At 45.1% G+C, this 27,944-nt stretch overlaps 2 protein-coding genes across 5 annotated transcripts; one reads left to right on the top strand and one right to left on the bottom strand.

Moving 5' to 3' along the window:
* Window positions 1–2,103: 2,103 nt before the first annotated feature.
* On the top strand, window positions 2,104–10,606 carry CLNS1A (chloride nucleotide-sensitive channel 1A). Of its 3 annotated transcripts, none has more exons than XM_081002443.1 (7): window positions 2,104–2,321; window positions 4,012–4,148; window positions 5,005–5,127; window positions 6,172–6,282; window positions 6,675–6,848; window positions 8,357–8,441; window positions 10,009–10,606. In XM_081002443.1, exons 1-6 carry the CDS (start codon window positions 2,203–2,205, stop codon window positions 8,422–8,424), a joined length of 732 nt encoding a protein of 243 aa, XP_080858569.1. In that variant the 5' UTR covers window positions 2,104–2,202; the 3' UTR covers window positions 8,425–8,441; window positions 10,009–10,606. The 3 variants fall into 3 exon arrangements, with proteins under 3 accessions (XP_080858569.1, XP_080858567.1, XP_080858568.1); XM_081002441.1 differs by having other exon boundaries at window positions 5,002–5,127; XM_081002442.1 differs by having other exon boundaries at window positions 5,002–5,127; window positions 8,357–8,446.
* A 1,652-nt stretch (window positions 10,607–12,258) lies between these two features.
* Window positions 12,259–26,637, bottom strand: AQP11 (aquaporin 11). 2 transcript variants are annotated; one of them, XM_081002427.1, is made up of 3 exons: window positions 24,880–26,637; window positions 15,144–15,266; window positions 12,259–14,213 (listed from the first exon to the last, which is right to left on the bottom strand). In XM_081002427.1, exons 1-3 carry the CDS (start codon window positions 25,469–25,471, stop codon window positions 14,152–14,154), a joined length of 777 nt encoding a protein of 258 aa, XP_080858553.1. In that variant the 5' UTR covers window positions 25,472–26,637; the 3' UTR covers window positions 12,259–14,151. The 2 variants fall into 2 exon arrangements, with proteins under 2 accessions (XP_080858553.1, XP_080858554.1); XM_081002428.1 differs by lacking the exon at window positions 24,880–26,637 and adding an exon at window positions 18,302–19,573.
* Window positions 26,638–27,944: the final 1,307 nt, after the last annotated feature.

Raw genomic sequence — 27,944 nt, 5'->3', positions numbered from 1 at the left:
CTGCAGAAGTTGACGCCTCTTTGTTTGGTCTGAGAAGACAGATCAGGAAGCGCATTTTCCAGCCCAAGTGCATTATTGGCAGAATCTGCTGTGCGCTTGAGAAGTGATGGTGCACGTGTATTTTCCCTTGCGAAGATCATTTCCATGCTTTTTGTTCCTTTAAAGAATGTTGCATTTAAGTGGCCATTTAGAGGGGGAAGTGAATACCTTGGGGAAAGAACTGGAAGTGTCTTCATTGCTGTACATAAATCCTGGGTTGCTTTCTCTCTTTCCTCTTTCCGTTTCCAACTCCCCCCCCCCCAAAAAAAAAACCCCAGTAAACTCACTTGCATGGAAAACTTAACTTGAAATGGAGAGTCCCCCGTGCCCTCAACGCTCAAAAGTGGTTAACTGCAGTTGACTAACAGCTGGTGTTTTTAGCTTTGCAGTACATGACTGTTTAAATACTGTATTCCTTGTAAATGAAGTTTAAAAAAAAAATGTTACGGCTGGTGCCAATATTTTTGTTATTGAAATGTTCAATGTCGTCTCACTACGGTCTGGTCAGAGCTCTTTGTGTATAAGCCGGGCCTGCAGCCTTTTTCTAGCTCGGAGGCCTAATTGTGTAACTTTTTTTTTCTTTCATAATGTTTTTGTTTTGTTTATAATATCTACTGTCATTTCTTTCATATAAATATGACATGTAAATTGTCATAATAAAAAAAATCCATTTAAATAAGTTGACGTACAGATAAAGTGTGAGAGAAGCCGCGCATTCCTTTGTCATGGCATCCTGGAAGATGGCAGGTACCACGAGAATAACCGTTAAATCAGTAATTTTACTCCAGAGGACAGAGTGATAAATGGCTTTTGAAAATCAAAATCAAGAGAGCTGAACAGAGATCAACAGAAAGACGTCAAAAAAAGGAAATGTAAAAGAAGTAATGTGTAGGTAAGAACTAAAATGTGGAGAGATCCAGGTGAGGGTTGGGGGCTTCCAATGCATTTTAAAGTTATATAAACCAGCGTTCGTTTATTGAAGGCAACCCTGCAGAGGGAAGTTTTTTTAATGTTATATTATGTTTTAATATATTTTTTATTATCATCATCATTGGCCATTTGTAAGCCAGATGGAGGTACTGCAGTTTTACCCAATTTTAATTTAGCTGCAGTAGGAAGTGTGAGAACCTGAAATGAATACTATTTTCTTTAAAAAGAGAGAGAACTGGTAATGTAGGAGAGGTCTAGATTGGGTCCGGAGGAGTGTTGGCAGGAATGTCTATTTCGTTTTTCACTTATTATTTTTCTATTTTATTTTATATTTTGTTTTGTTTTGTTGCAACTTATACTGGGATGTCCTGTGCCTTGAATTGGCTTTCGAAAAGCCCAGCTTCCTTGAGCCCCTATGTTACCTGGCACCCCAAACTGCCCTACACCGCAAGATCGGTTTGCAGCAAGCAGCACATGCGCCCTTCCAGCGAAATAACTTTCAAGCCCACACAATTCGGGCCTCCACGATTCCCAGTGGCCATAACCCTTCAGGCCAGGCATCCCCAAACTCGGCCCTCCAGATGTTTTGAGACTACAAGTCCCATCATCATCGACCACTGGTCCTGTTAGCTAGGGATGATGGGAGCTGTAGTCCCAAACCATCTGGAGGGCCGTTTGGGGATGCCTGCTTCAGGCGCGGCGGGACTACAGTTCCCGTCATCCCTGGCGGCCGGCCGCACTCGCTGAGGATGACGGGAGTCGCGAGTCCAACGCCGCTCCCGGGAGGCCCCGCCCAGGTGCGGCCTTCCCTCAGTTCTCAGCCTGGGAGGGCGGCCAGTCCCTTAAGCATCGACGGGAGGCAAATGGGGACGGGCCTTCCCCCCCCCCTTTCGTCACTGTGTGGTTTATTTATCCGCCGCCGCGCCTTTTAAAAATATATTTTCTGAGGTGTTTATCGGATTCCAACATGGCGTCCACCGCCTCCTCCCCGCGTGAGGCGAGCGGGGACGGTCACGTGACGGCAACCATAGAGACGCGGAGGCGGGGCTTCGCGTCTCTACGGTGACGGGGCCGGTTGAGAGCGCTTCCGGGTCGACTCGGGGGCAGCTGCGCGCGCGCGCGCTTCCGGTTTCGTTGCTTTCCACCCCCCTCCCCCTTCGCAGTCCAGGCGCGGTAAGAGCGAAGAGGCGCCGGGAGGATCTCCGCCCTGACGCCGCCGCCGCCGCCGTTGCCATGAGCTTCCTGCAGCCTCTCGCGGCACCTACCGAGGGGGTCCGGCTTCGGCAGCCCGACACGGAGGCCGTGCTGGGGGGACGAGGCCTGGGCACCGGGAGCCTCTACATCGCCGAGAGGTGAGAGAGAGAGAGGGAGGCCGGCATCTGCCGGGAGGCTTCAGGGGCTTCGCCTGCGGAACTCCCTGCCACAAGGCGCGGGGATAACAGAGAAAAGCGGCTGGAGAAATTCGCGGGGACGGACGAGAGAGGCCCGTTATTCTGGACGGAGCCTCCCCGCTCAGAAACAGTCTACCTTCGAGGCTCTGCTGTGACGGGCAAGCCATGGGAGAGCTTTCTTGCTCTGGGGTTGCTGTTTTTTTGGCCTTCCTGGCTTTAGCCGGCCAGGGAACGTGGACCAAATGCACTCTTGGGGCTCTTTATTACGCCGAGGGCGCTTGCTTACATGTAGGAATATCGTTGCGATTAATGCATGTGGTTCTTTTTCCCTGACGGGGAGTCAGTGCTGCTTACAGACGAAAATAAGAACAGCTAAAAAAAGTGGGGGTGGAGGAGCAACAGTAATAATGCCACAAACAGACGTTAATAGAAATAAAATTATATATAAATACAAAATATCTATTACAAACAGTGGCTTTTGGAAACACACCGTGTAGGGGGGAAAGGGTTTAAAATAGCTGGACAATATATACCAGAAAATGAGACACAAACAATAAGAGATGAGTGCCCTTCACGCCCTGGTTTTGAATCTCCTAGTTCCCCACTGTAGTTCCTCACCTAGACTTTTGGTTTGGTCCAGTAGGGCTCATCCTTCAGTAATGGTGCAGAGTTAAAAATATGCTGATACGCATGCCTAGGATTTGGTAGGTCCAAGGAGGCTGGTAGATGCTAGATCGCAGGGCATACATGGTCTGGGGTACTTGATGCAGCATCCTTGGCTGACACAAAATTAGTTTGTTCCTGTTGGGGTTTGGGTGGGCAATGGCTTTGGAACCTAATGAATACTGCTATTTTCACCTTAACCAACCTGGTGCCCTTCAGAAGTTTTAGACCATAGCTCCCATCAGCCCCAGCCAGTGCAGCTGAGATATTATCAGTGTTAGAGATAGCAGCTGGGGGTGTGCAACAGAATGTCTTCCCCATCCTATCCTCCTTAAACCTTTACCTGTTGTGCTGTTTTGGGATGGCAGTGGGTTTCATCTCTGAACCCCATTGCTAGTGTATGGGAGAGGGAATAGTATGGGGTAGGTTTATTAACCAGGATACCATAAACTGTCAAACACATGCTGTGACCTTTTTCCTTCACTAACACTTTCAACATTTTATAGTTCGGCTGCCCCCAGTCTGCAGTAGGCTGAATTTCTGGATTTTGACCATCTTCCTGACTTCTGATTCCTTAAGCTTAAGCCCTCCCTCCTGCACCCAGGTGGGAGCTGCTCATATAGGACAATGGAGAAATCCAGGATTTTAGGACAGCTGTGATTGGGCAGCAATGATATCTTACACATCCCTTTGTCCTCCACCCTGACAAGGAATAGAGCTTATCAGTGTTCAAGGACTCAGTCCTGACGGCAACAAGACTTGGGTGACAAAGCGCAGGCAGTGTGGGGTGTGGCCTGGGGAGAACTCCAAGGGCCGGAGAGAGAGGTGATTTGGCCCTCGTGGCTGAGGTTTCCCACCCCTACTTAATTCCTCATTCTCCTAGGACACTGGTGATCCATAATAGGCACCTGGCTTGGAAGAAAAATGGAGCTCCTCTATGACATAACTAATATTACTTTCATTTTCTTTGGGTTTCCTCCCCCAATAGCCGCCTGTCATGGATAGAGACTTCAGGCCTTGGGTTCTCGTTGGACTATCCCATCATAAGCTTGCATGCCATCTCCAGGGATCTGAATGCCTATCCGTGGGAGCATTTGTACGTCATGGTAAATGCAAAGTTTGAAGGTACGGAAGAGAGACGGTCTAGTGAAGTGGCCGAGGCATTGGGTTCAAATCTCTGCTGCATCATGAAGTTCGCTGGGTGGCCGTGGGCAAGCCATGAGGTTTCAGCCTAGCTTACCTTGCAAGGTTGCTGTGAGAGTAAAATGGCACCATGTCTTCCTTTGATGCAACCAGCTTGATGGCAGATAAATATGACTAAAAGGAAGGAAAGTAAGTAGTATAGGCCTTAACATTTATTAGTTTATTAGCAAAATCTATATACCACTTGATTGTGGTAAAACCGCTAAGCTGTTTACAGGCATCCAGCTATTCCAGGCTTTTCTTGGCTTAGTGTTAAAAGGTCTTCATCTTTTTTTAAAGCAGCACTGGACACTTGAGGAAATAACCCATGAAAGACAACATCCCCTCTTCCCTTGTGAGTGTTCTCCTCCGGTGCTTATGACAACTCTTAGAAAATTCACTCACTTCCCATCCTGCAGCTCAGAAGTAGAGAATGCTTAACATGGAGTGTGGCATTTGCTTCAGAATTCAATTTCTTGGGGTGAATTAGTTTCTATTTTTTAAAAAAACAAGTTTCTAGACCTCATGGTTCTTGTCATGTTCGCAGTGCCTTGTGAAATCTCACAAGCCCAGGGCTGCCAAATCATGTTTCCAGTGTTCTTGGTCAAGAATTTCATAGTTCCACGTTCTTCATGGTAACCAGCAGAAAGAAGTAGGCTGTGCAAATTTCCGTGCCTGTGCAGCTGATCTTTATACTCTGATGAACTGCTTTCAAATGTTTAAAATGATATTGATCATTCTTCAGTTAGCATTATTTCAGATAACTTGATAACACAACTGTGTTTGAATTCCTTAGTAGAAGAATCAAAAGAAGATGGCATGGGAGAAAAAGAGGAGGAGGAGGAAGAGGAGGAGGATGGCAGCAATGATGATCTTGAGCCCATTTCAGAATTCAGATTTGTACCCGGCGACAAATCAGCCTGTAAGTAGGAAGAACAGCACAGCTTCCATGGCTAGAATAATGGTGACCAGGTTGCTGTTGTGAAGTGGGATTGCTTCTGCACTCAAGATGATGGAGCAGGGCCTGGGATTACCAACTTACTTCCAGAGGCAACCTTGCTCTTCACAGCAAGTGTTGGAATGTGGTACCTTTGGATGTGAGCACGATCCCTCATTCCAGCATAACTTGCTCCTATCAGGAGTATCTCAACAGAAGCTTAATCCAGAACCAGAGCGCTATGTATAACATCCATTGTTGACTTGTGGGTGCGGCCAGCTGAACGAATCTCGAGTAGTTCCTTCAGATTGTTTGCTAGCTTTTCTGTTTTGTTTGTGCCTGCAAGGTTCTGCTTATGAGCTTCCCACTGAGGCATGTGGTTGGCCACTGTGAGAACAGGATGCTGGACAAAATAATAATAATAATAATAATAATAATAATAATAATAATAATAATAATAATATTTATACCCCGCCCTCCCCAGCCAAGACCGGGCTCAGGGCAGCTAACAACCAATAATAAAAACATGTTGATTAAAATACAATTTTAAAAACAAGATTAAAATACAACATTAAAACATTAGGATGCAGCCTCTTCACAGGAGGAGAAAGGAAAAAGAAAGAGGGGGAGGGAATCAAACTGATTCTAAGCCAAAGGCCAAGTGGAACAACTCTGTCTCACAGGCCCTGTGGAAAGAAATCAGATCCCGCAGGGCCCTGGTCTCATGAGACAGAGCCTTCCACCAGGCCGGAGCCAGTGCTGAAAGGGCCCTGGCTCTGGTGGAGGCTAATCTGACTTCCTTAGGGCCCGGGACCCCTAGGGTGTTGCTATTTATGGACCTTAAGGTCCTCCATGGGGCATACTGGGAGAGGTGGTCCCGTAGGTACGAGGGTCCTAGGCCATGAAGGGCTTTAAAGGTGGGCCATTGGTCTGATCCAGCAGGGCTCTTATGTTCTTATTCGTCCATGTCCATTTTATGTGATTGCCAGTGAACAAATTGTGCATTTCTCTCTGTGTGTTTTCCCCCAGTGGAAGCCATGTTCTCTGCCATGTGTGAATGCCAAGCCCTGCACCCTGATCCCGAAGACGAAGACTCTGACAACGATTACGAGGGTGAGGAATACGACGTGGAAGCCCACGGTAAGAGGGCTGTGGTGGGTTCCTTTAATTTTCAGAGAACGTCCATATGGCATAGAATAGGCCACAATTTTGGTCAGCTTTGTGTGCTTCCAAAGATGAAAAATTAGGCAAAACTAGCTTTGAACCAGTAGACTCATATGCTGCTGGACTCCCTACAGCACAAAGTGGTTTATAACAATTGCAGAAATAATTTAGCATGAGGAATGGGAATTTCAGTAAATACACATACATAATGCAAACAGTTGGACATTTGATACTTAGCATTAATTATATTACTGAAGTAGCTGTTCAAAAGATTTTTTTTCTCCAAGATAAATTAATGGCAGCTATATCTTATGCACCTATCTGCTCTAGTGTTAGCTAGCAATTTGGGTTTTATTTGTTTGTTGCAGAAATTGGCCAAGGTGACATCCCTTCCTTCTACACTTACGAAGAAGGCCTGTCGCGTTTAACTGCTGAGGGTCAGGCTACCCTGGAGAGGCTAGAGGGCATGTTGGCACAATCTATAAGCACTCAGTACCACATGGCCGGGGTACGGACAGAAGATTCCATCAGAGACTTCGAAGGTGAGTTTTAATCGTCCGCTGCTGTGTGGACGCTCAGTTGGATCTGCAGCTTATTCCTCTCCCTGCAGCCTGGTATTATTACAAGGTAAAGTAAGCTTCTTATAGCCACATTGGAGCCAATGGGTTGGATTTTGCCATATTTTGCCTCAGTCCAGTGCCGAGGGCCTTCTGGTGGTTCCCTCACTGTGAGAAGTTATCTCCCGCTTGGACTACTGCAATGCGCTCTACGTGGGGCTACCTTTGAAGGTGACCCGGAAACTGCAACAAATCCAGAATGCGGCAGCTAGACTGGCGACTGGGAGTGGCCGCCGAGACCATATAACACCAGTCCTGAAAGACCTACATCGGCTCCCAGTACGTTTCCGAGCACAATTCAGAGTGTTAGTGCTGACCTTTAAAGCCCTAAATGGCCTCAGTCCAGTATACCTGAAGGAGTGTCTCCACCCCCATCATTCAGCCTGGACACTGAGGTCCAGCTCTGAGGGCCTTCTGGCGGTTCCCTCACAATGAGGTTACAGGGAACCAGGCAGAGGGCCTTCTCAGTAGTGGCGCCTATCCTGTGGAATGCCCTCCCAAAAGATGTCAAGGAAATAAACAACTATCTGACTTTTAGAAGACGTCTGAAGGCAGCCCTGTTTAGGGAAGTTTTTTTAATGTTTAATGCTGTATTGTGTTTTTAATATTCGGTTGGAAGCTGCCCAGAGTGGCCCAGATTTCATTGTTCCGCAATTGCATTGTTCCGCAAGGGACAATGACAATAAAGATATCGTAATCGATGGGTGGGGTATAAATAATACATAATCATCATCATCATAATTATTACTATTATTTATTTGAAAGGAGCTTGTTGAGGCTTGAGCTCAGAGTTGGCTAAGCTGTCGGTGCACCATGGCTATGTAGAGGGGCTGTTGCCTGTATCTGCTCCAGTTAAAGGACTGGCTGCCTTTAGGTTTTGCTGCATCCCAGGCTGCCTCTGCTAGCATTTTTAAAAGCTCAGAGTCTGAATCCCAGCTGTTCATCCTTCATCCTTCTGTACACAGACTTATTTGGAAAAACACTCTTAGGTAATCCTGTCAAGACTGGACATGACAATAGTGTGTGAGATTTATGGTGTGTTACAAAGAATCTCCTTTTTTTAATGACATGAAGCACTTTCTTTATCCGACTGGGTATGTTCGCTTGTTTGTAGTTTTTTTGTAAGTTTTTTAAATAAAGAAATGCTTGCTTTGAGCTCCCGGGGACTGGATCCGATCATGCTTTAGAGGAGTGAAGTCTCTTATGTAGGTACTTTGTAGCTTCTCTTTCTTGCTTTTATTGATTGTTTTGATCTGTGGTCAGAAGCTGTGCCAAGGTGGTGGAGGGCAGGCTTGGACAATATCCTTTCTGGTTCTTCCTTCAATTTTATGATGCTCAAGCCAGCCTTGTCTTTGCAGCAGAGGACACTAGTTGCTTTGTAGTCTCCCTTCATGTCTCCAAAGGTTTCAGTCCGTTTCTTCCTTTGCTTCTAGATGGAATGGAGGTGGATGCATCCCCAGCAGTTGCTGGGCAGTTTGAAGACGCAGATGTTGATCACTGAGGAGGGTGTGGGCTGCTGTAAGGTTTGCCATCTTAATTTCCTCTCCCTTCCATATAAAGCAGTTTGGTTTTCCTGATCTTCTAATTCATTAACTTGCTGAAAAATGCCCAGCTTGCTTAGATTTCGCCCCACCAGTTCACCCTATGCTCAAACAGCATATAAAGCAGACTTAATTTTTAAAAAACCTCCTTTTAACTAATAAAAGTTTTCATGTGTTAAATGCTACATAATAAGGGCATGGTGACTTTTGAGCTAATTCTCTCTGTGCAGTATCTGAGATAGCCGGTCTGGGAATTTAGATCCCTGAGAATGGTTTGTTGGTTTTATCTAGGTGATGTCTACCCCACATTATCACAAAACTATCACAGGTTACAATGCAAAAGTAAAAACCACAATAAAGCAAACATGTGCCATGAAGCTCACCAGGTGACCTTGGGCTGGTTGTTGTCTCTCTGCCTCGCTTATCTCATGGGGAGGTTCACGACAAATGTATGAGGACAAAACAAGGAAGGTTAAACTTTTATATACAGTACCGTATTTCACCACGTGATCGTCACAGATTTTAGGCCAGGTGCACTTTTCCAAAAAGTGGGGTGTCACCATTATGTGAAGCCCTTGCCAGAGCACCAGCTTTCCAAGAGGGGTTTGGGGGCTGTGCAAGCAGCTCAGCCTCCTGTCCTGCCCCAGACCTTGTGCCCTCTGCGTCCTTTGGAGGCGCACAAAGGTTCTGCTGGGGCGGAGATGGAGGAAGGGGTCTTACTCAGCCACTGCCTCCATTAACTTGGCTGAGCCAGGGCTGCCTGTTGCTGCCGCCAAGCACTGAGTGGAGGAACTGACTTCTTCTGCTTCCGGCATCCGGCAGCAACATCAGGCAGGCGCAGGTCCACAAGGTGCACAGTGCAAGCCACCCCATAAGCGCCTTGCAAAGTGGGGTCGGCAGCACTGGGCTCGGCAGCCTTGGCACTGCTCCGTGCCTGTTGGCAATGGCGGACTGTTCGCAGCGAGTTGGCCAAGCCCAGGGAAGAGGCCAAGGCAGCCTGAGAGCTCATAGCCAAGTTTGCAAAGGGAGCAGGAGTGCCTGTGGCTGGAAGAGGAAAGGAAGGGGGGCCTGAGTCCTAGCGGAGCCTCACAATGTTCCATGTGACAATTACACGATGAAAGATAATTTTTGGCTGCGACTGCTATGCGATGGTGATGATTATGTGGTGAAATACGTTAACGCCAACTCATAAAATATCATTTATGGCATTGTTTCTCCCACTCCGGCTGGGTTCCATTGTCTTCCCCACCCTGTGCTACACCCATATACCTTTGTTACTGCTTTTTGTCCTCCTGCTACTCCCTGCCAAGTCTATAAAGCCAGTTAAAATAAACACTGGCCATCACATAGCCTAGTATTTAAGTTCTCTTTGTACATAATTGTGGGTTTTCCGGCGCTCACCAGAACAGCTCTGGCTCAAAACCATGCCAAGAGGTCCCTGGTGCGTTGTAGCAGCTTTGCGCTCTGCCCTATGCTTGCTTCTTTTTGTAAACCAAAACGAAGTCCCCACTGCTGAACCCATCCATGTCTTGTCTGTTTTCCAGATTCTCCTCTCAGCATTTTCAGAGCAGGCTCTCCAAGCTTGAAGATGTTATATCAGGAATTGCCCTTTCGGTATTATTGACCTAAGTATGGGTATTTAGGTCTGTAAATGCTTTTATAGATGTGCTGATATAAAACAGGATTTGACACTGTGGGGCTGGCTTTTTAAAAAAACATAAGAACTTGAGAAAAGTATAATACCTTGGGTTTGAAAGGAGGGATTAATCATGGGTTATTACAGGAAAGCCTTTACAGAAATGATAGAGATTAAAGAATAAAGTTGTACTTAGAACAGAATTCTAGATTGTCCTAGAATTTCCCCCATATTTTTGTGCCTGTTTATCCACAGCTGACGATGTCTGACATGAGCGTTAACTTTGGTTTAGCTAAAGAGGCAAGAGGTACGGTGGGGCCGCAGAGACAAACAAATTGTAAAAACCCTTCAAGGGATTGGCTCATTCCATTGGACGCTCTTGCTTTCTCATGGTTTTAGTGGCCCGGTTTGGCATCGGGATGGCATCTGTATTGCCCCCAGATGGTAAACTTCTTACGTTTTTGTTATAAATAAAATGGTTCAATAAATATAATTTTTGTATCTTACAGACTACCTTTTTGTACATTCTTTCTGTGTCACAGGAAACTTTTTTTTTCATATTCAAGGTTTGGCTAGTTCTCCTTTCTAGTGCTACATGTGTCTTCCTGGGCTCAAGGGTTCCGTTCTGTTGCAGAAGAAGACAAGCAGACGCGATATAGGTATATAAAATGATGCACAGTGTGGAGAATTTGGGGCCAGCCAGTGAAGCTGAATGTTTGAAGACGCAGCACAGACAAAAGGAAGTACTGCTTCACACAGCACATAGCTGAACTGTCGAATTTGCTTCCACAAGGTGTAGTGGTAGATTAGACTAATTCCTAGAAGATGACACTTGGTTCTGCTTCCATTGGCAGAGTCACTGTGCCTCTAAATGCCAGCTGCTGCAAATCACAAATAAAGAGTGTTCTTGTACTCTGATCCTGAATACGGGTTTCCCATTGGGGCATCTGGTTGGCCACTGCGAGAACAGGATGCTGGACTAGATGGGCCTTTGCCACTGATTTAGCAAGGCTCCTCTTACATTGCACTTAGCCCTCCTGATGCACACACCTGCCTGGGGGCTTGCAAACGTGGAGCTCTATTTGCCTAATTTATACTTCTTGAATTGTGTGGTGTACAGTTGAAGAAGAAGAAGAAGAAGAGTTTGGATTTGATATCCTGCCTTTCACTCCCCTTCAGGAGTCTCAAAGCGGCTAACATTCTCCTTTCCCTTCCTCCCCCACAACAAACACTCTGTGAGGTGAGTGGGGCTGAGAGACTTCAAAGAAGTGTGACTGGCCCAAGGTCACCCAGCAGCTGCATGTGGAGGAGCGGAGACGCGAACCCGGTTCCCCAGATTACGAGACTACCGCTCTTAACCACTACACCACACTGGCTCTCTCACCGCACATATTGGACTCTAGTTAGCCTATATGCAAATGTGAAGTTCCTCATACTGAATGACAGGCAGGCATGGGGAGGGGCACTTTTAATTTCCTAACACACTAGTCTTCAGTTGGAGGATCGGGATCCACTAGCAGCGGTTCTCAACCTGTGGGTCCCCAGACGTTGTTGGACTACAACTCCTATCATCCCTGAGCTCTGGCCTTGGTAGCTAGGGATGATGGGAGTTGTAGTTCAACAACATCTGGGGACCCACTGGTTGAGAAACATCACAACCTGATCCCAAGTGGATAGCAACAGGAGCACCACCACCAGGCATATATACGGTAAAAGATTAAGAACTGGGTTCCCAAATGCATGTTTGGGTTAAAAGTGGAAAATACCTGCATGAGAATTTGAATGTCAGCACAGGGGGCTTTTGGTTATTAGTGTCCTCTTGGTTTCTGACAGCTTACTTGCATTTCATATTGGCTCGGTCTCTCCTCATGATTTGACACTGATTTTCAAAAACTAGAACAGTTTCTTCATTTTTTTAAAAAAAGTTTCACTTTGCTATAATGATGGTTGAGCTCCTCAACTTCAGAGCAATCCTTTTTGAACTGCATAGAAAATGTTTCTTAACTCTGTTTCTCCTGGAGCAGTAGTTCGAAATGCCTTCTAAAGAAGATTCACTTTTGATTTGGAAGGAAGGAAAACAGGATTATGAAGTTTGCTCTAAATTATGGAATTAATACTGTGATGTTTAAAGGCTCAGAAAAAGAAATATACAGCAGGGGAAAGAATAAAAGGCTTTTCTTTTATTGTGAAGAAAATATACCCATTTCCTAAAATTTCAAAAAGATGTCAACATTTTGTCCTTAAGTAGCAGCTGCTTAATTAGGCTCCAGTTATTTTCCAGGCAGCATTTCCATGGTGCCCAAATTCCATTCAATACTGTTGTGTAACTCAAATGAGTTCAGTGGACTGAGATTCAGGGTCACAGATTCTGAGCCAACTAATGTAGGGCTTAGAACTGAAGACACTGAGATCTTTTGTATTTCTTTTGCCATAGAGGCAACTTGGTACCTTATTTCCACAGTTTGTTTCTACAGCACAGCTGTCAAACAGTGTCAGTTTCACAAGTTCTTGCAGAACAGGGAGGTTTAATACTTTACAGGAAAAACTGATAAATACCAAATCTGTAAAGGTTTGACACATGAACTCCACCATTCTTCCTAAGGCTTCACCTTACATCATCACAAAGCTTTCGTTTGAGATTAGAGATCAGCTAACAGCTCATTTCAACATATAAGTGGACCCTCCAGAATAACAGTCCCTCCCACCAAACATTGTTAGACTTAATTTTTTAAAAGGGTATTCCTCACAGCTGTCATTTCAGATGAGTTGGATTTTTAGAGCATGCTTCTGTGAGCTGGGAATAGGTCAGAACTGTATTTTTTATTGACATAAGTCCTTCAAGATTCCTAAATGTGAGCATCGACTTAAGAACTGGATGGTGGGGAAAGGCTGTCATGGGTAAGGGGAAACATGGATCTTGATTGTAGGCAAAACAGCAGCATACAGCAAAAGTTGGCTGCTGAAATGATTTTTTAAAAAACGTTGGATGTGAATTAATATAGCAGATTTGTGTTGCTAATAAAAAACCTAGTGTTCGCTACCTTCAGTTCCGTTCCAGAATTTTATGCAAATTCCTCATTAAAGGTTTTTACTGAAGCGCAAAATCCTGGCTACATTTGTGAAACCAATTAACTGATAAAAATGTCTAGATGTCTTTTGTGATGCATAGCATCAGAGATGCACTGCATTAATTTCCAAATAACTTCATTCTTAAAAAATGGAAATATAAAGAGATCACCAAGAGACGTAAACTTTCTGTCCTCGGCCTGCTTTCTGTGTTTTTGGTCCTTGCCTGCTGAGTCTGTGCCATTAGAACAATTAATTCTGTTACCGTGGCACACGAGATGCCTTAAACGTATGGTGCTCTAAATGGCTTTTGTAAACAGGTATCAGTGAATGTTGGCTAGGGTTAGCATTGCTTGCTTCCTAACAGACATCTTAAAATTGTAGCAACTTAAATTATTTGTCTGGCATACAGAGGAGTTTCCCTGTTACAGATCCACAACTACTTGACATGAGCCTTAGTAAAACATTTTGTACTGTGTCCACCTCTCCCTTTTTCATACTTACCTTGCCTTAATATTGAAAGTGTGTCAAGTTTTGGATACTGTTTTCCCCCTCCTTCCCTTAAAGTGCGCTTCTGTGGCTGTAGATGCAGGCTTGAATTGGAATGGAGGCTGGATAATAAAAGGTGCAGGGTAAGTCACTTGAGGCAGGTTCAAGTGAGGTGAATTTTTGTAAAAGAAGCTTGCCTAAATTACACAAGTAGAAGTGAAGCAGGCATCTGGTTACCAGAAGTGTTCTCTATTTTTCTTATAACTATTTTGATGCAGAAGACATTTTTTCAAAACAACAACATTACATTAACAAATTCTTCCAGTTTTGAAATACATGGCTCTGCTTTTGACAAGTCAGATAAATACTGTGTTGTAGAGTCCTGTAATGATACTCCCCAAAGAATCATGCGAAAGTTGCCAAAGTGATTCTAATGTCCAGTCTCTTCACATCCATTTTTAACAGAATCTTTTGAACATCACCTTGCTTTACCATTTTACCGTTGTCTGTGTAGCAAAGGAAGGATTTCATCCCATACCAAAAACACCAACACGGACCCTGAAATGATGAAAACATAAACATGCTTTAAGGTAGTGTCTGAAGACTGCATAAGGGAAGAAGGCAAACTGGAAAGCATGCAGTGGAGAGTGGTGTCGGGCTATCAACCTTCCACTTTTGTGTAAAAATATATTATTGAACCTCAGAAGTATCTGTGCATACGGCCATGATAACAATAGCCTTTCTGGAAGTAAAATGTTGCTGGCATTTTGGAGCACTTGCATAACAGTTTGAAGGGTGTGTTGGAAATAGCTGATGGTTATGTTTAATTTTTTACATGAACTCACATGCTGGAAACCAAGCTAATCTACTCACATATGTCTGCCCATGAGGGGGAATTATGTGATGTTTAAATAGTCTTATGTGAACACAGTTTACCACTTATGTACACAATCCACAACTGTCTTGGCAACAACAGAGCTGATTAAATTGCTCATCACACACTTAAAGGCAAACGTCACTGTGCCCTAATTTAAAAGATGGTAGCCCCAAACAATACATATGGCCAACTATTTCCAAGGGCTCCCGGGGAAGAGTAGGATCATTGACCAGCCTTTCTCTAACACCAAACATGCTTTTAATCATTTATTAACAACAGATCACTGATGTGCCTATAGGACTTCCTCAAGCAAGGGTTGGGAAGCTGTTTTCTCAGGCAGCAGGCAGAAAAAGTATGCCATACTTAAGAGGCTGCCATACTTAACCAAAGCTGTATTCTAGTGAAGGCCATATCAGGCATAGGCAAACTCGGCCCTCCAGATGTTTTTGGGACTGCAACTCCCATGATCCCTAGCTAACAGGACCAGTGGTCAAGGATGATGGGAATTGTAGTCCCAAAACATCTGGAGGGCCGAATTTGAATATGCCTGCTCTATATCCGTAGTTAGTTAGGAGTACTAGTTCATCCTAATAAAATATAAAAATATTTACCTATGCATGGTGCAACCCAGTATACCAATAAATAATTCCAAAATTTCTCAGGCTCAGCGAAACAACTTATGTGCAAAGAAAAAGCCAGAGCTGGGTTAAATATGGCTCCTGTGAGATGTCCTCCTATGAAAGAAAAAGCAGAAAGTTATTTCCTTCCTGTAAAGATTTGTTTCCTGTAACTTTTAGTGTCTAGTGTTAGAATTGATAGTATGGGATATCTTTCTACTCATAATGTCAGATAGAATTAAATTCCTGATACTGTGATCATCTACTGTTAATAGTACTAATATTCATCATTACTCAATATCTGGTCCAAACAGTCATGTATTGCAGCCCAGTATTATGTGCTCTCTGCAACCTTGTTTATCTTAACTGGATGAACTGTGAGTTGAACCTAGGACCTTCCATGGGTGGTAGAAGTATTTCAATGTTCAGTAGCCTAAACTAAACTGATGCTGCAAAACCAGATCAGTACCTCAAGATCAGGACAATAGTTCTTGCATACATTAGCTACCATGAGGTTTCTGAACCATCTCCTGAAGGAAGCAGAATCTCTGAAATTCCAAAGGTTGGCTTTTTGTTTTGCTAACAATATCCTCAGTAACATTTGCTTTTTTTTTTACTTCTGAACTTTGTATGGAGAAGGTTAATAATAAATGAGAATACTGCTATGCTGTACAAATCCTCTCATTAACCCTTAGATAGTATCTGTGTGAGATATGGAGTTGCTTAACCTGTACAGTGGTACCTCGGGTTAAGAACTTAATTCATTCTGGAGGTCTGTTCTTAACCTGAAACTGTTCTTAACCTGAAGCACCTACTTTAGCTAATGGGGCCTCCTGCTGCTGCTGTGCCGCCGCTGCACAATTTCTGTTCTCATCCTGAAGCAAAGTTCTTAACTCGAGGTAATATTTCTGGGTTAGCGGAGTCTGTAACCTGAAGCGTATGTAACATGACACGTATGTAACCCGAGGTACCACTGTATTATAAATGGGAAATTGACCTTAGAAACTACCTTAATAAAGTGAATATGGGATTTGACCTATGATTTCCCAGGTCCAAAGCCAACACTCCAAAGAATGAAGCTAGACAGTTACTGGTCCAAATTTTGTTTTAGTTGGGAATGCCTAAGGCAAACCTCTATCGCTCAGACTCAGCTTTAACCCACTCCATGCTCCTAATATACATGCATGCAACATGAGACTGATATACTGGCCACTCTCGCAAGACTGTTGCAAGAGCTACTGAGATAATGGATGTTAAACACTTGTAAGTGCTCAGTAAGAAAATTTCAAAGCCAGCAATGAAACTAGAAAATTGCTCTCTCGTGATATTGGCCCCAATCCAGGGAAGATCTGGAGTCATTTTTGTTATATAAGATCTGTAGCCACCTTTATTTCTGATCACTAGTACATCACAAAATTGTTTCCAGCTGCTCCTGAGTCAGCTGTGTAGTGCATAGATCATTACTTCTATCATTTTGCCGTATTCATTGCATAACAGAGAGTAAAAGGCTCTAGCAAACTGAACGATTCAGCAAAAGTGGCTGCCAGAAAGAAAACAGCTTTGGGTCTGTTGTGAGAGATGACAGTCTTCAATTAATGCTTTGTCCCATTAAAATGCATGTGCTGCACAGAGCAGTGGCAGTCTCCCAGGGTATAAATAAGGATTTTGGATCAATTCCTTGAGAATGTCACTGTAATTTTGTATTGTTCTTGGGTCTTTCACAGGACCATGCACCTGCATGTGTTGCTGATGTGTTTTGCCTCTGCTGTTTTTGTATGCCTGATTCCCGAAAGGCTTGGGTCAGGACCCCAACCTGCAATTTCAGACTGTAAGGTTACTGCCAGTCAGTCTACTCAGTAGACAATGCCGGACTAGATGAAACAAATTGTACTCCAATACTATAAATTATTCTTAATGAAATGTTGTATTTATAAATAAAACTGGAATCATGGTGAAATAGATTCAATTTAGATTCCCATTAAAGTAACTTTAACGGGAAAGTCACAACCAAAGCCAAAACTCCATTCTCCTGTTAGGGAAGAGGCTGCTAGCCAATAACAGAACCTGAAACCAAATAATAATGCTAAAGCAACCAAAGAGAATGTACTGTCTGCTTCATGCAAGGAAATAATAGCATGAAAGCAAGGAGAAGGAGCAAAATGTACAGTTACCTTGGAAGCATTACAGTCATAGGCTAAACTCCATTCTCCTGAGGTAAGAGATCTCTGTCCTTATTTTAGGGGAAATGTGCAAGCACACAGGAAGCAATGCAGCAAAACACCTGGCCTCTCGACATACGACTGTCCACTTGACTAAAATATGTGGGGCTTACCTGCCCCACATAATCAATCACATGACGCAGCACAACACACACCATTTGAATGGCAATGCCCATCAACTTTGGGAGGCCCATCCCCCTCAAATATTTTACTGGGGGGGGGGGGAAGAGTCATTGGTTCCTAGGAGTTGGCTCCTGTGACTGTCTAGTTAGTAGCACATTCCTAGCAACTCTGGATTCATACGAAAGATAAAAGTCTACATGCACAATATACCTTTAAAACACATTTGAAGCACATTTCTCTTCCAAAGAATTGTGGGCACTGTAGTTTAAGGGTTGCTGGGAGTTGTAACTCTGAAGGGTAAAACTACAGTGCTCAGAATTCTTCAAGGAAAAGAATGTGCTTTAAACATATTAAATGACAGTATTAGTAATGGCAGGCAAACTGATCAGAAGGACAGCTTGTGCACCACTACTGAACCTTCCATGCACTGTTCAGGAAAGTCCTATACGTGTTTTGCATCATAAGCTCAGTTCACACTTAGCACCCATGAAGCCCAACAGGCTTAACTAGCACCCTGGTATATAGTAAGAATGTATTCCAAGAATACCCTTCTGGTTCTATGCAATGTGCAGACATTCTGTGGTTCAATTTAGACAACATTCCCACAAGGGAGACAAAAGTTTTTAAATTAGATATAGAACTACTTTAGGTGGGCACAAAGCCTTGGTAGTGCTTTTGCAGGAGATTATTAGAGGCAATAAAGTCCAATGTAGATAAGCAGTATAAAACCAATTGTGTAAGGCAATACTTAACATTCAAAGTCTATTTACAGCCTGAGATAATAACAAAAGAGGGAAGAGGATAACAAACCTTCATATACCATAATGGTAATCAGCATGGCAATTAGGTGGACCTTTGTGTTGGGATTCATTGATTCAAAGGTCTGTAAGGTCAGATGCAGCAGTAAAGAGAATAGGAGTTCTAGGACAAAAGCTTTTGCTAAGGTAGTTTGAATTGGGGTACTACAATTCTCCGCTGCTGTCTTTAAGTGCACTGATGTCATCCCCAACATCCAGATTAATTTGATGTAAAGATGAGCCAATACTGCTCCAGTGAACTGAGCTGAAGTCTGTAGCCACCAAGTCTTGGCTGTGATCCTACCCTTGCAGAAAAGTTGAAAGCTGCTGGAGGGGTTGTTGATGCTGCCAGGCAAAGTCAAACCATGAAGAGCAGTGATAACGTAAGTGAGGGCAAGTGCCACATGAGGTTTGGGTGGCAAATCAGCCAGTAGACAAATCTCATGGGTACAGGCACAGATCTGGAAGATGCCGGTTAACTCAAGGAAGAAGCAGAGGATATTTGACTTATGAGACTGCTTGACCAGTCGCCTGCAGCCAGCCGTGACCATCATTGTAACTGCCATCACAAACAGTGAGATGCAGGCTTCACTGACATCCATGATAAAAAGATCTGAAGTTCCTGCAGCAGAAATCAATAAAGTCACTTCTCCCTGTTCTGTTCCACCTCCTTAGGGACAACCACAGCTTTCTGTCCTACTCAACTCTCCTCACTTCTACTCCCTTTTGCGCTCTGAGGACTTGACAGTGCCTCCTGCCTCCTCAGCCCTGTTGGGGTTTCAGTTCCCCTGCAGATATCCATAAAATGTCAGCAGATACCAGTGCTCCACTTTGCCTGTCCCCACAGCAGGGTCAACTTTCTCCTAACCCTGCCAAGATTTCTCCATTGACTGCCCAGTCTTGCTGTTGCCAACCCAATTCTTCCACCACCACCACCACTGGTTTCATATCCAGTGCTTAATTTTCCCACTCTCTCTGACTCTAGGCAAAAATCGTTGTGATTCCAAGTTTGATTGCAGGGGTAGGGGTGAATTTGGCTCCTTGTCCTGCTTTGCTGGCGTCCTAAATGGGCAGGGACGGGCCCCTTCAATGCTGTTAACAGATTCTAAATCACATTCCTTCTCTATGAATCTCAGAGCTCCCAGCTCTATTTCTCCCAATTCTTCTCTTTTGTGCTCATGATCCCCAGGCAACTGAACTGGTCCAAGGGCACGTTAGTCCCATGCCACTTCTCCGTAGCACCTCCGCTCAGCTTTTCCCAGCCCGCTGCCAGAGGGCTGCGTTCTGCTACCTGCCCACAAGCTTCTCCCGGGTCGCCGCAGCTGGGGCGACAGATGGAGCACCGCCGACGCCGCTCCGCAGTCAGCACCAGCCGAGTGAAACAGCAGCTTCCAGCTTTGCAAGAGCAGCAGCAGCAACCGCTGCTGAGAAGGCCGGATTGTGTCTGCAAAGCGGCTCGCTCGAAGCCTAGCCGCCGCCTCCTGGCGGGATGGGCAGGGTCAGGCCAGGCGTGCGTGAGACTCTGGTCCCCTATAGGGTCGCGGGAAGGCTGGGGGAGGAGGTGGACCCGTCTCCCCGAGAAGGAGGGGCAACAGGTGGCCCGGGCCCGTCCGCGCTCGTACCTTCCCCATGTAGGGACGACGCGTCGCGGAATCCTCCGGGCGGAGGAGCCGGGCTGGGCTTCCTCTGACCCCTCGGGGTGAACACCTTGTGCGATCTAATACAATTAACCTGCATGGGCTAACATAGAAACAAGCAAGGCCGACTAGAAGCTTAGTTTAGTACATAAATCCCAGAGGGGAAGCCTTGTTAGTCTGTTGCAGCAGAAACACGAGAGTGTATTGCGGCGCTTGTTTTAGAAACATCGCAAATGCGCCTCTGTGGATCAGGCGTTAAAATCCCATCTCTTATTTTCCTTTCCTGCTCCTCCGTCCTTCAGAACAGCACTGCCCTATAAATCCTAGAATATGTCCCTTTTTCAGATAGCAAAACGAAATTTCTGTTATATTATGTTTCCTTTTATCCAGATATTACATATGACAAGGCTGGATGACCTCATAGAATCATAGAGTTGGAAGAGACCACAAGGGCCATCGAGTCCAACCCCCTGCCAAGCAGGAAACACCATCAGAGCACTCCTGACATATGGTTGTCAAGCCTCTGCTTAAAGACCTCCAAAGAAGGAGACTCCACCACACTCCTTGGCAGCAAATTCCACTGTCGAACAGCTCTTACTGTCAGGAAGTTCTTCCTAACGTTTAGCTGGAATCTTCTTTCTTGTAGTTTGGATCCATTGCTCCGTGTCCGCTTCTCTGGAGCAGCAGAAAACAACCTTTCTCCCTCCTCTATGTGACATCCTTTTATATATTGGAACATGGCTATCATATCACCCCTTAACCTCCTCTTCTCCAGGCTAAACATGCCCAGCTCCCTTAGCCATTCCTCATAAGGCATCGTTTCCAGGCCTTTGACCATTTTGGTTGCCCTCCTCTGGACACGTTCCAGTTTGTCAGTGTCCTTCTTGAACTGTGGTGCCCAGAACTGGACACAGTACTCCAGGTGAGGTCTGACCAGAGCAGAATACAGTGGCACTATTACTTCCCTTGATCTAGATGCTATACTCCTATTGATGCAGCCCAGAATTGCATTGGCTTTTTTAGCTGCCTCAGAGGTGTTCTATGTTCTGAGCAAACGCTCAGGGCTAGTTTTGCACTTCTGGGCATAGTGCCAGTGATGGGCCTTCCAGCCCCGCAAGGAGGGCTGGTTCTTTGCCCTGGTTGGGCCACAGAGTGGCAGCACTCGCATTCTTCCTCTGCCACCTGGTCGCTGGATAGGCTTCAGCCGTGGCGCTTTTGAATGGGAGGTTTAATAATAATAATAATAATAATAATAATAATAATAGAATTTCTATACCCGGAGATCTCACGGCAGTTCACATAACAAAATCAAAATATAAAACTACAAAATATATAATCAAAACAACAACTCAATAACACCCCCCCAAGAAACCCCACATTTTAAAAGGGCATAGGATGCCAATCAGGTCAACCAAAGGCCAAGTTAAAAAGGAATGTTTTTGCCTGGCACCCAAAAGTGTATAATGAAGGCTCCAGGCGAACTTTCCTGAGGAGAGCATTCTACAGATGGGGAGCCACTGGAGAGAAGGCCCGTTCTTGTGTTGCCACCCTCCGGACCTCTCAAGGAGGAGGCACATGAAGAAGGGCCTCAGAAGATGATCTCAGGGTCCGGAGAGGTTCATGTTAAAAGAGGCAGGCCTTGAAGTACTGTGGTCCTGAGCCGTTTAAGGCGTTATAGGTCAAAACCAGCACTTTGAATTGGGCCCGGAAACTAATTGGTAGCCAGTGCAGATCATGCCTGGCTCCTTTCCATGGTGGTCAGTGACCACTGATCACCTGCCATCTTACTGGGAACCAGGCATGGGCGTAGCCAGGATTTATTTTAGGGGGGCAAGCTTTTGGGGGGGCAGAACTGAGTTATCTGCAATGCAACTGGTCACTTAGTTAAGTATTTGATTGGGGGAGCAGCTGCCCCCGCCTCCCCACAGCTACGCCGATGGAGCCTGGGCATGGCATTTTGGATAACTTAAAATGGTGGATAGCCACTGCAGATGGAAACAGCATCCCCACCAACAGCAGAGGGTCAACTGCAAAGCAGGCAAAACTTTTGTTACCATCTTCTTGCTTTGCTGCTCCTCTCCCCTAGAGGGAGGGGAGAGAGGCTGGACCATTCTTGGGGGACAATGGACCCACTCACCATGGATATGTAACAGCTGGAGGTTAAATGGGGCGGGGAATGTTGCTTCAATGTGAATGCTTTTTGGAGAAGGGGGAGGTTAAGATTTTATTTATTTGCTAATCAGTGGGTTAGAGTATTGTTTTATTATTTGAGTATTGGTAATGTTGTTCACCTCTATTTATGCGGCTGGTGGTGTCCCCCCCCCCCCCGGATGTTATATGAAATACTAAGGTATTATATGATTCCCCACCCCTGATTTTCCCCTATGTTCTTATGTACTGCATATCCTTTTTATGCTGTAAGGTGCTTGGAGACCACTTTGGGGTGACAAGTGACTAATAAGTCTGATAAATGAAAATAAATGAAATTAAATTGCACTTGGCTCCCATTCAAAAGTGGCACCACTGAAAAGCATTGGATGCCTGGCAGGAAACGTGGTGAATGGCAGTGTGGTTGGTTCAGGACAGTGAGAGACCCTTCCAAGTCCCTGGGGCACTCGGCCAGTGCCTGAACTGGCTAGCTGCTGGCATAGGGCTTCATCCCATTGAGTTAAATGGAGCTTACTCCCCATTAAGCAGGTACAGTATAAGATTGCAGCCTCAGTCCCTAATAAATCAACCAGCTTTGTATTTCCTTCCCTGCCCCAGTAAAATTAACAATAATTGTGACGTAAGTTTTTTCATATAATTTCTGACCTTTTGAGATTCACCCATTTCACCATGTACAGGATTTTCCATCAAAGTGACAGAGACTTCACATTTTCATGATACATTTTTGATGATGAGAGGTCTCCACCATCACTGGGTATTCAATTCATACATCATAAAAAAGGTAAAGGTAAAGGACCCCTGACAGTTAAGTTCAGTCGCGGATAACTCTGGGGTTGCGGCGCTCATCTTGCTTACTAGCCGAGGGAGCCGGCGTTTGTCCGCAGACAGTTTTTCCGGGTCATGTGGTCAGCGTTACTAAGCCGCTTCTGAAACCAGAGCAGCACACGGAAACGTTGTTTACCTTCCCGCCAGAGCGGTAACTATTTATCTACTTGCACTTTTTTTCTTTTCTTTTTTTGGTGTGCTTTCGAACTGCTAGGTTGGCAGGAGCTGGGACTGAGCAATGGGCGCTCACCCCATCGTGGGGATTCGAACCGCCGACCTTCTCATCGGCAAGCCCAAGAGGCTCAGTGGTTTAGACCATGTATGAACTAGCAATCACAGATATGGACAATTCCCTTAATTATAGTGGCTAGGAGAAATGTCTCAGTGACAATAATTTTTCTGAACATATTAATGATTGCCCAGTTCATTCATTAAATTGTGTCATGATCTTGAAGACAATTAGGATTGTTCACACCAACAGAAAATATGTTGTATGAATTGGTCCCTTCATTTAAACTAATAGCAGTATGTTTCTATCAGCCTTCTGACCTGTTAAAAGAAATTAGATTCTTCAAGAACCATGATAAAAACATTTGTAGCTCTTGCTGCCAAAGTTGCAAAAAGTTACAATATGTCAGTTTTTTCAACGTTCAAAAAATATTTAAAAAGCTAAATGAAGCCAAGCCACTTTGAAAGTGTGTGGGGTTTCCCATCTCTATATATGATTTTCCATGCCTAGCTAGATTCATTCTATGACACTTTCCCAGAGACATGTGCAAACCACTATGGAAACAGGAGAACATGGAAAAACATGTAGGAGAGAGCCACTCAAATTATCAGGAGGCTGCCGGAAAAGCTCCCCTGTGATAAAAGGTTACAACATTTGGGTCTTTTTAGTTTAGAAAAAAGGGCTAAATGGTCCCTTGATAAGAGGTGTATAAAATTATACATGGCATGGAGAAAGTGGATATAAAAGGTGTTTCTCATGCTCTCATAATGCTAGAACTCAGGAACATCCAACCAAGTTGAATGCTGGAAGATTCAGGAGAAAGGAATACTTCTTCATACAGCACAAACTATGAAATTCACTACCATAAGATGTAGTGATGGGTGGGTAACTTTAAAGTGGGATTCAGTTTTCTCAGATGACCACAGGTTCCAATATTATGAGAGGGAGAAAAGCATCTCCGTCCACTTTTTCCACACCTTGCATCATTATTTACATGTCTATCATGTCTGCCCTTAATTGCCTCCCCCAGAGCCCTAAATGTTGTAACTTTTCTCCATAGGGCAATTGCTTCAACACCATGACCATGTGAGCATATAGAGGTGAACAACAAACACACAAACGAGTGTGGCTATATGGGACTAGGGTTGGACTAGATGACCCTTTGTCCCTTCCAACTCTAAGATTCTATAACTTGAGGAAGCAGGGACAGAGACAATCAACAGGGGACATGTGAAAGAAGATTAGGGGTAGCACGCTGTAGTCTAAACCACAGAGCCTAGGGCTTGCCGATCGGAAGGTCAGCGGTTCAAATCCCCGCAACAGGGTGAGCTCCCATTGCTCGGTCCCTGCTCCTGCCCACCTAGCAGTTTGAAAGCACGTCAAAGTGCAAGTAGATAAATAGGTACCACTCCAGTGGGAAGTTAACCAGCGTTTCCGTGCGCTGCTCTGGTTCGCCAGAAGCGGCTTAGTCATGCTGGCCACATGACCCGGAAGCTGTACGCCGGCTCCCTCAGCCAGTAAAGCAAGATGAGCACCGCAACCCTAGAGTCGGTCACGACTGGACCTAACGGTCAGGGGTCCCCTTTACCTTGCCACAGGCCATCTTTTTATGGTGATTGTTCAGACATATTCCCACCTTGACAACTCCTTAGTTGGTAAGTACTGTATATGTTTCACACATATAACCTTGCCAGCCGTTCTTTCAGACAAGAGACAGAAGGGGCAACAGACCTGCATACACCAGCGAGGTGATGGTGAGGGAAAGCACATTAGCTCTGACACGGATCTCTTGCGACTGCGACTCCAGCACAGTAAACTGGAATGTGATGGAGGTTACAAGCTCTGTGCAAAGGGCCTTTAAAAAATACGTCTTGAGAGGATTGCTACATTCCTGGGGATGAGGGAATAAATTGCTGATCCCTACAAACCAGACAGCATTTTGGTACAGTTTGGCTAGAAAGGCCCCAATGAACTGGGCCACAATCTTCAGCCCGCCTTGCTTCATTGAGATGCCCTTCTGCAAGATGTCTAGCAGGATGCAGGTGGGATTGCTTATGCTCTCACTTAAGGTCAAGAGGAAATGCATAGTGAGGAAAGAATAAAGGTGGCCAAGATAGAGCTGGGTATGGTTCTCCAGCTGAGCCAGAGGATGCAGCATACCAAAGCAAGCACACAGCTGGAAAGTGGCCAACATCTCCAGCAGGAAGAGCTGCAGCTCTAGATGGCCCACAAGGCTGCGAGTCACTGCCCTGACCTCAGTTGCCAGCAACAAGGTGCCACCTCCCATAATCAAAAACAGCATGGTGGTGTGGTCATTCTCCATGATGAAACACCACTGTCTCCAAGGAGTATCGTATATTCACTTAGGCCCTCTTTTAACGCTGGGCTTCTCTTGCGGCCAGATTCCCTCTTTATTATCCTTTGCTTCTCATGTAGTTGTATTAGTCCCAGTTATCATGGGGGGGCGGTTTACAGCTCTCTCCCTCTTGGCATGGGTTGGGTCAAATGGCCTATCCATCTGTATCTGTGGCTCTCTTTCATCAGGAGTCAAAGCACCTCCTGTTTTGTACTGTTCTTGGTCATGTGTGTCCGTGGCCAAACTTTTCCCTATGAACTCCACTCTTATAAAAGGACCACAGCTGCATCTTCATGTCATGGGACCCATAATCTGTGCTCGCCCTCTCGTCACAGAAAACTACGTCCTATTCTAATAAATGGATCACAATTTTTATTCCCCTCCTGATATGGGGGTCAGAGTACTTCTTGTGTGGGGTGTGTGAGCAATGGCTCTCCGCTTTAACTCTTGCTCTTATCTTCTGGATATTACCATCCAAACTTCTGCCCAGGGCCCCTCTTCCTTTGGGGATGTGACCAGAGTAGAAAATGAAGTATCCTTTCCCTCAGGCTTCTTTCTTTTCCTTTTTTTCTTTCTTTTTCTTTCTTTTCCTTCCTTCCTTCCTTCCTTCCTTCTTTTTTGTGGGTCTTTTTATTTTCAGAAGGGCTCAGCAAATTATTCTAGCGCAACCCACCCACAACCCTTTGTGTCAATGAGTCGCTTCTTAAACAGAGAGTTTAAGCATCCCTCTCCTTCTCTTGATGGGATAAGCAGGTTGGTTAATTTCTTCTTCTCATTGTCAGTAAAACAAAAAAAGCTGCTTTTTGTGTTAGGAAGGGGTCAAAAGCACCCCTGGTATTTTGAAGGGGGACCTAAAGCACCCCTTTTCTCTCAGAAGTCGACCCCCCAGCTTCCTCAGGTCTCTACGAAGGTACCAAGCCCTGCTCTGGCTGCCCCTCGCCCGAAAATTCCTCCACGCACTTTCCCCGCCTCAGACCCAAATCACAAAACAAAGCCGCCCAAATAAAGGAGGCTGTGAAAAAAGCAGTTTCTGATGGGGACTGAGGCAAAGCCAAGGACGCGCAGGCGCAGCCCAGCTCTGTCCTCGCGCCCCGAGTTCAAACATTTAAAAGGGGGACGGTTTCTTCCCGAGCGTTCTGAGCGCGCGCGCACGCGCACGCCGCCAGCCGAAGACCGTTGGAAAGCCAGTCACGTGGTAGGGAGCTGAGAGGCGCCGCCGATGCCCTTTTCAAATAGGGAGAAGTTGCCGGCATCTCTTTCTCCCTTCGCCCCCCCGTTCAGCGTTCTCATGGAAGCGTCCACTGATGTGTCATTCTCAGAGCAGAGACGTTACCATTAGAAAAATAGGGGCGGGGGAGTCCCGTCGCTGTCTGGCTTCCCCCTCCTTTTTTTTTTTTTTTTTTAAAACCACACCTGAACTTGCCCCTAAAAAAAATACTGCATGGAAACATTTTTGAATCACGTGTTGTACAAAACACAGGATTTAAAAAAAGAAAAGAAAGCAAATCAATCATAAGATAAATAGAAACAGCTTAGAGATTTCCCCCCTACAATCAAGCAGTATATAAATGTTATGAAATAAATGAAACAGACGCTGCTGTGCTTTTTATAAGTTGCCTGACATGCAGCAGTTTGGCAGGGATTTTGTTTTTTTCTGGCGTGCAAAAATACTGTGGTGGTGCAAGCTTCACCTGTTGCATTTCTGCCTGTCCTATAGGCTAGTAAAGGCCCAGCAAGCAGCCTGTCATGAGATGGCAGTTGCTCAAATGCATTAATCCCAGACCAGGGTCCATGAGGCAAATGGCTCCGCCAGCAGGATCCACACAGGCAGTAGATCCCAATCCAGATTTCTATTCCGCCTTTCCTCCTGATGTAGATCTTCCCAGGCGGGTGACCGGGCTGGGGGCACCATTTTGTGTTTCACCTCAGGCGCCACAATGTCTTGGTCTGGCCCTTGGTTAGTGCAATTTCTGGCAAGGCTCCTAATGAAACCTTAATAGCATCAGGAGGAGTGGAAATCCAACAGGTGATTCCCTACCACAGAATTGCCCTGCTGGAGAAAGCTACGTTTGCTGAACGCTGAATGCCCAGCTTCCTAAAAGCATAATGCAGAGGTAAAAACGACAAACGGATCCTGATTTGCTTTCACAAACCTTATGCAGAGGTTAGATCCAGTCTTCGCTGAACATTCTTTTTGATCTGTTGACAGGGCAATCAATACAACAACTATCATTAATCCTGATTTACTTGCAGGGCGTTTCTTCGTGTTAATCAGCCCACACTTCTGAATGCAAACCATAAGGGGAAAAAACAAAGTGGATGTGTTGTGCTAAGAACAGAGAATGCTTTAACCCACTTTTAATGGCATAAACCTAAAGTTCCTGTATTTTGAAGGCCCCCTCCTGCAAAATACTGACAGTCTGGAGGAACACTTAGCATG

The sequence above is a fragment of the Podarcis pityusensis genome (assembly GCF_964106645.2).
Source record: "Podarcis pityusensis genome assembly, chromosome: 4".
NCBI lineage: Eukaryota > Metazoa > Chordata > Lepidosauria > Squamata > Lacertidae > Podarcis > Podarcis pityusensis.
This window is presented reverse-complemented; position numbering and strand designations above follow the sequence as displayed.

Excerpts from the sequence above, each read along its gene's own strand:
- AQP11 (XM_081002427.1), bottom strand. The coding sequence starts at position 25,471 with ATGGAGAATGACCACACCACCATGCTGTTTTTGATTATGGGAGGTGGC. Across the intron at positions 15,267-24,879 it reads CACCTCGCTGGTGTATGCAG|GAGGACATCTCACAGGAGCC; the intron begins GTCTGTTGCCCC and ends TTTCTTTCATAG. Across the intron at positions 14,214-15,143 it reads CTGGGTTGCACCATGCATAG|GGTCCGTGTTGGTGTTTTTG; the intron begins GTAAATATTTTT and ends TCATCATTTCAG.
- CLNS1A (XM_081002441.1), top strand. The coding sequence starts at position 2,203 with ATGAGCTTCCTGCAGCCTCTCGCGGCACCTACCGAGGGGGTCCGGCTT. Across the intron at positions 4,149-5,001 it reads GGTAAATGCAAAGTTTGAAG|TAGAAGAATCAAAAGAAGAT; the intron begins GTACGGAAGAGA and ends TGAATTCCTTAG. Across the intron at positions 6,283-6,674 it reads ATACGACGTGGAAGCCCACG|AAATTGGCCAAGGTGACATC; the intron begins GTAAGAGGGCTG and ends TGTTTGTTGCAG.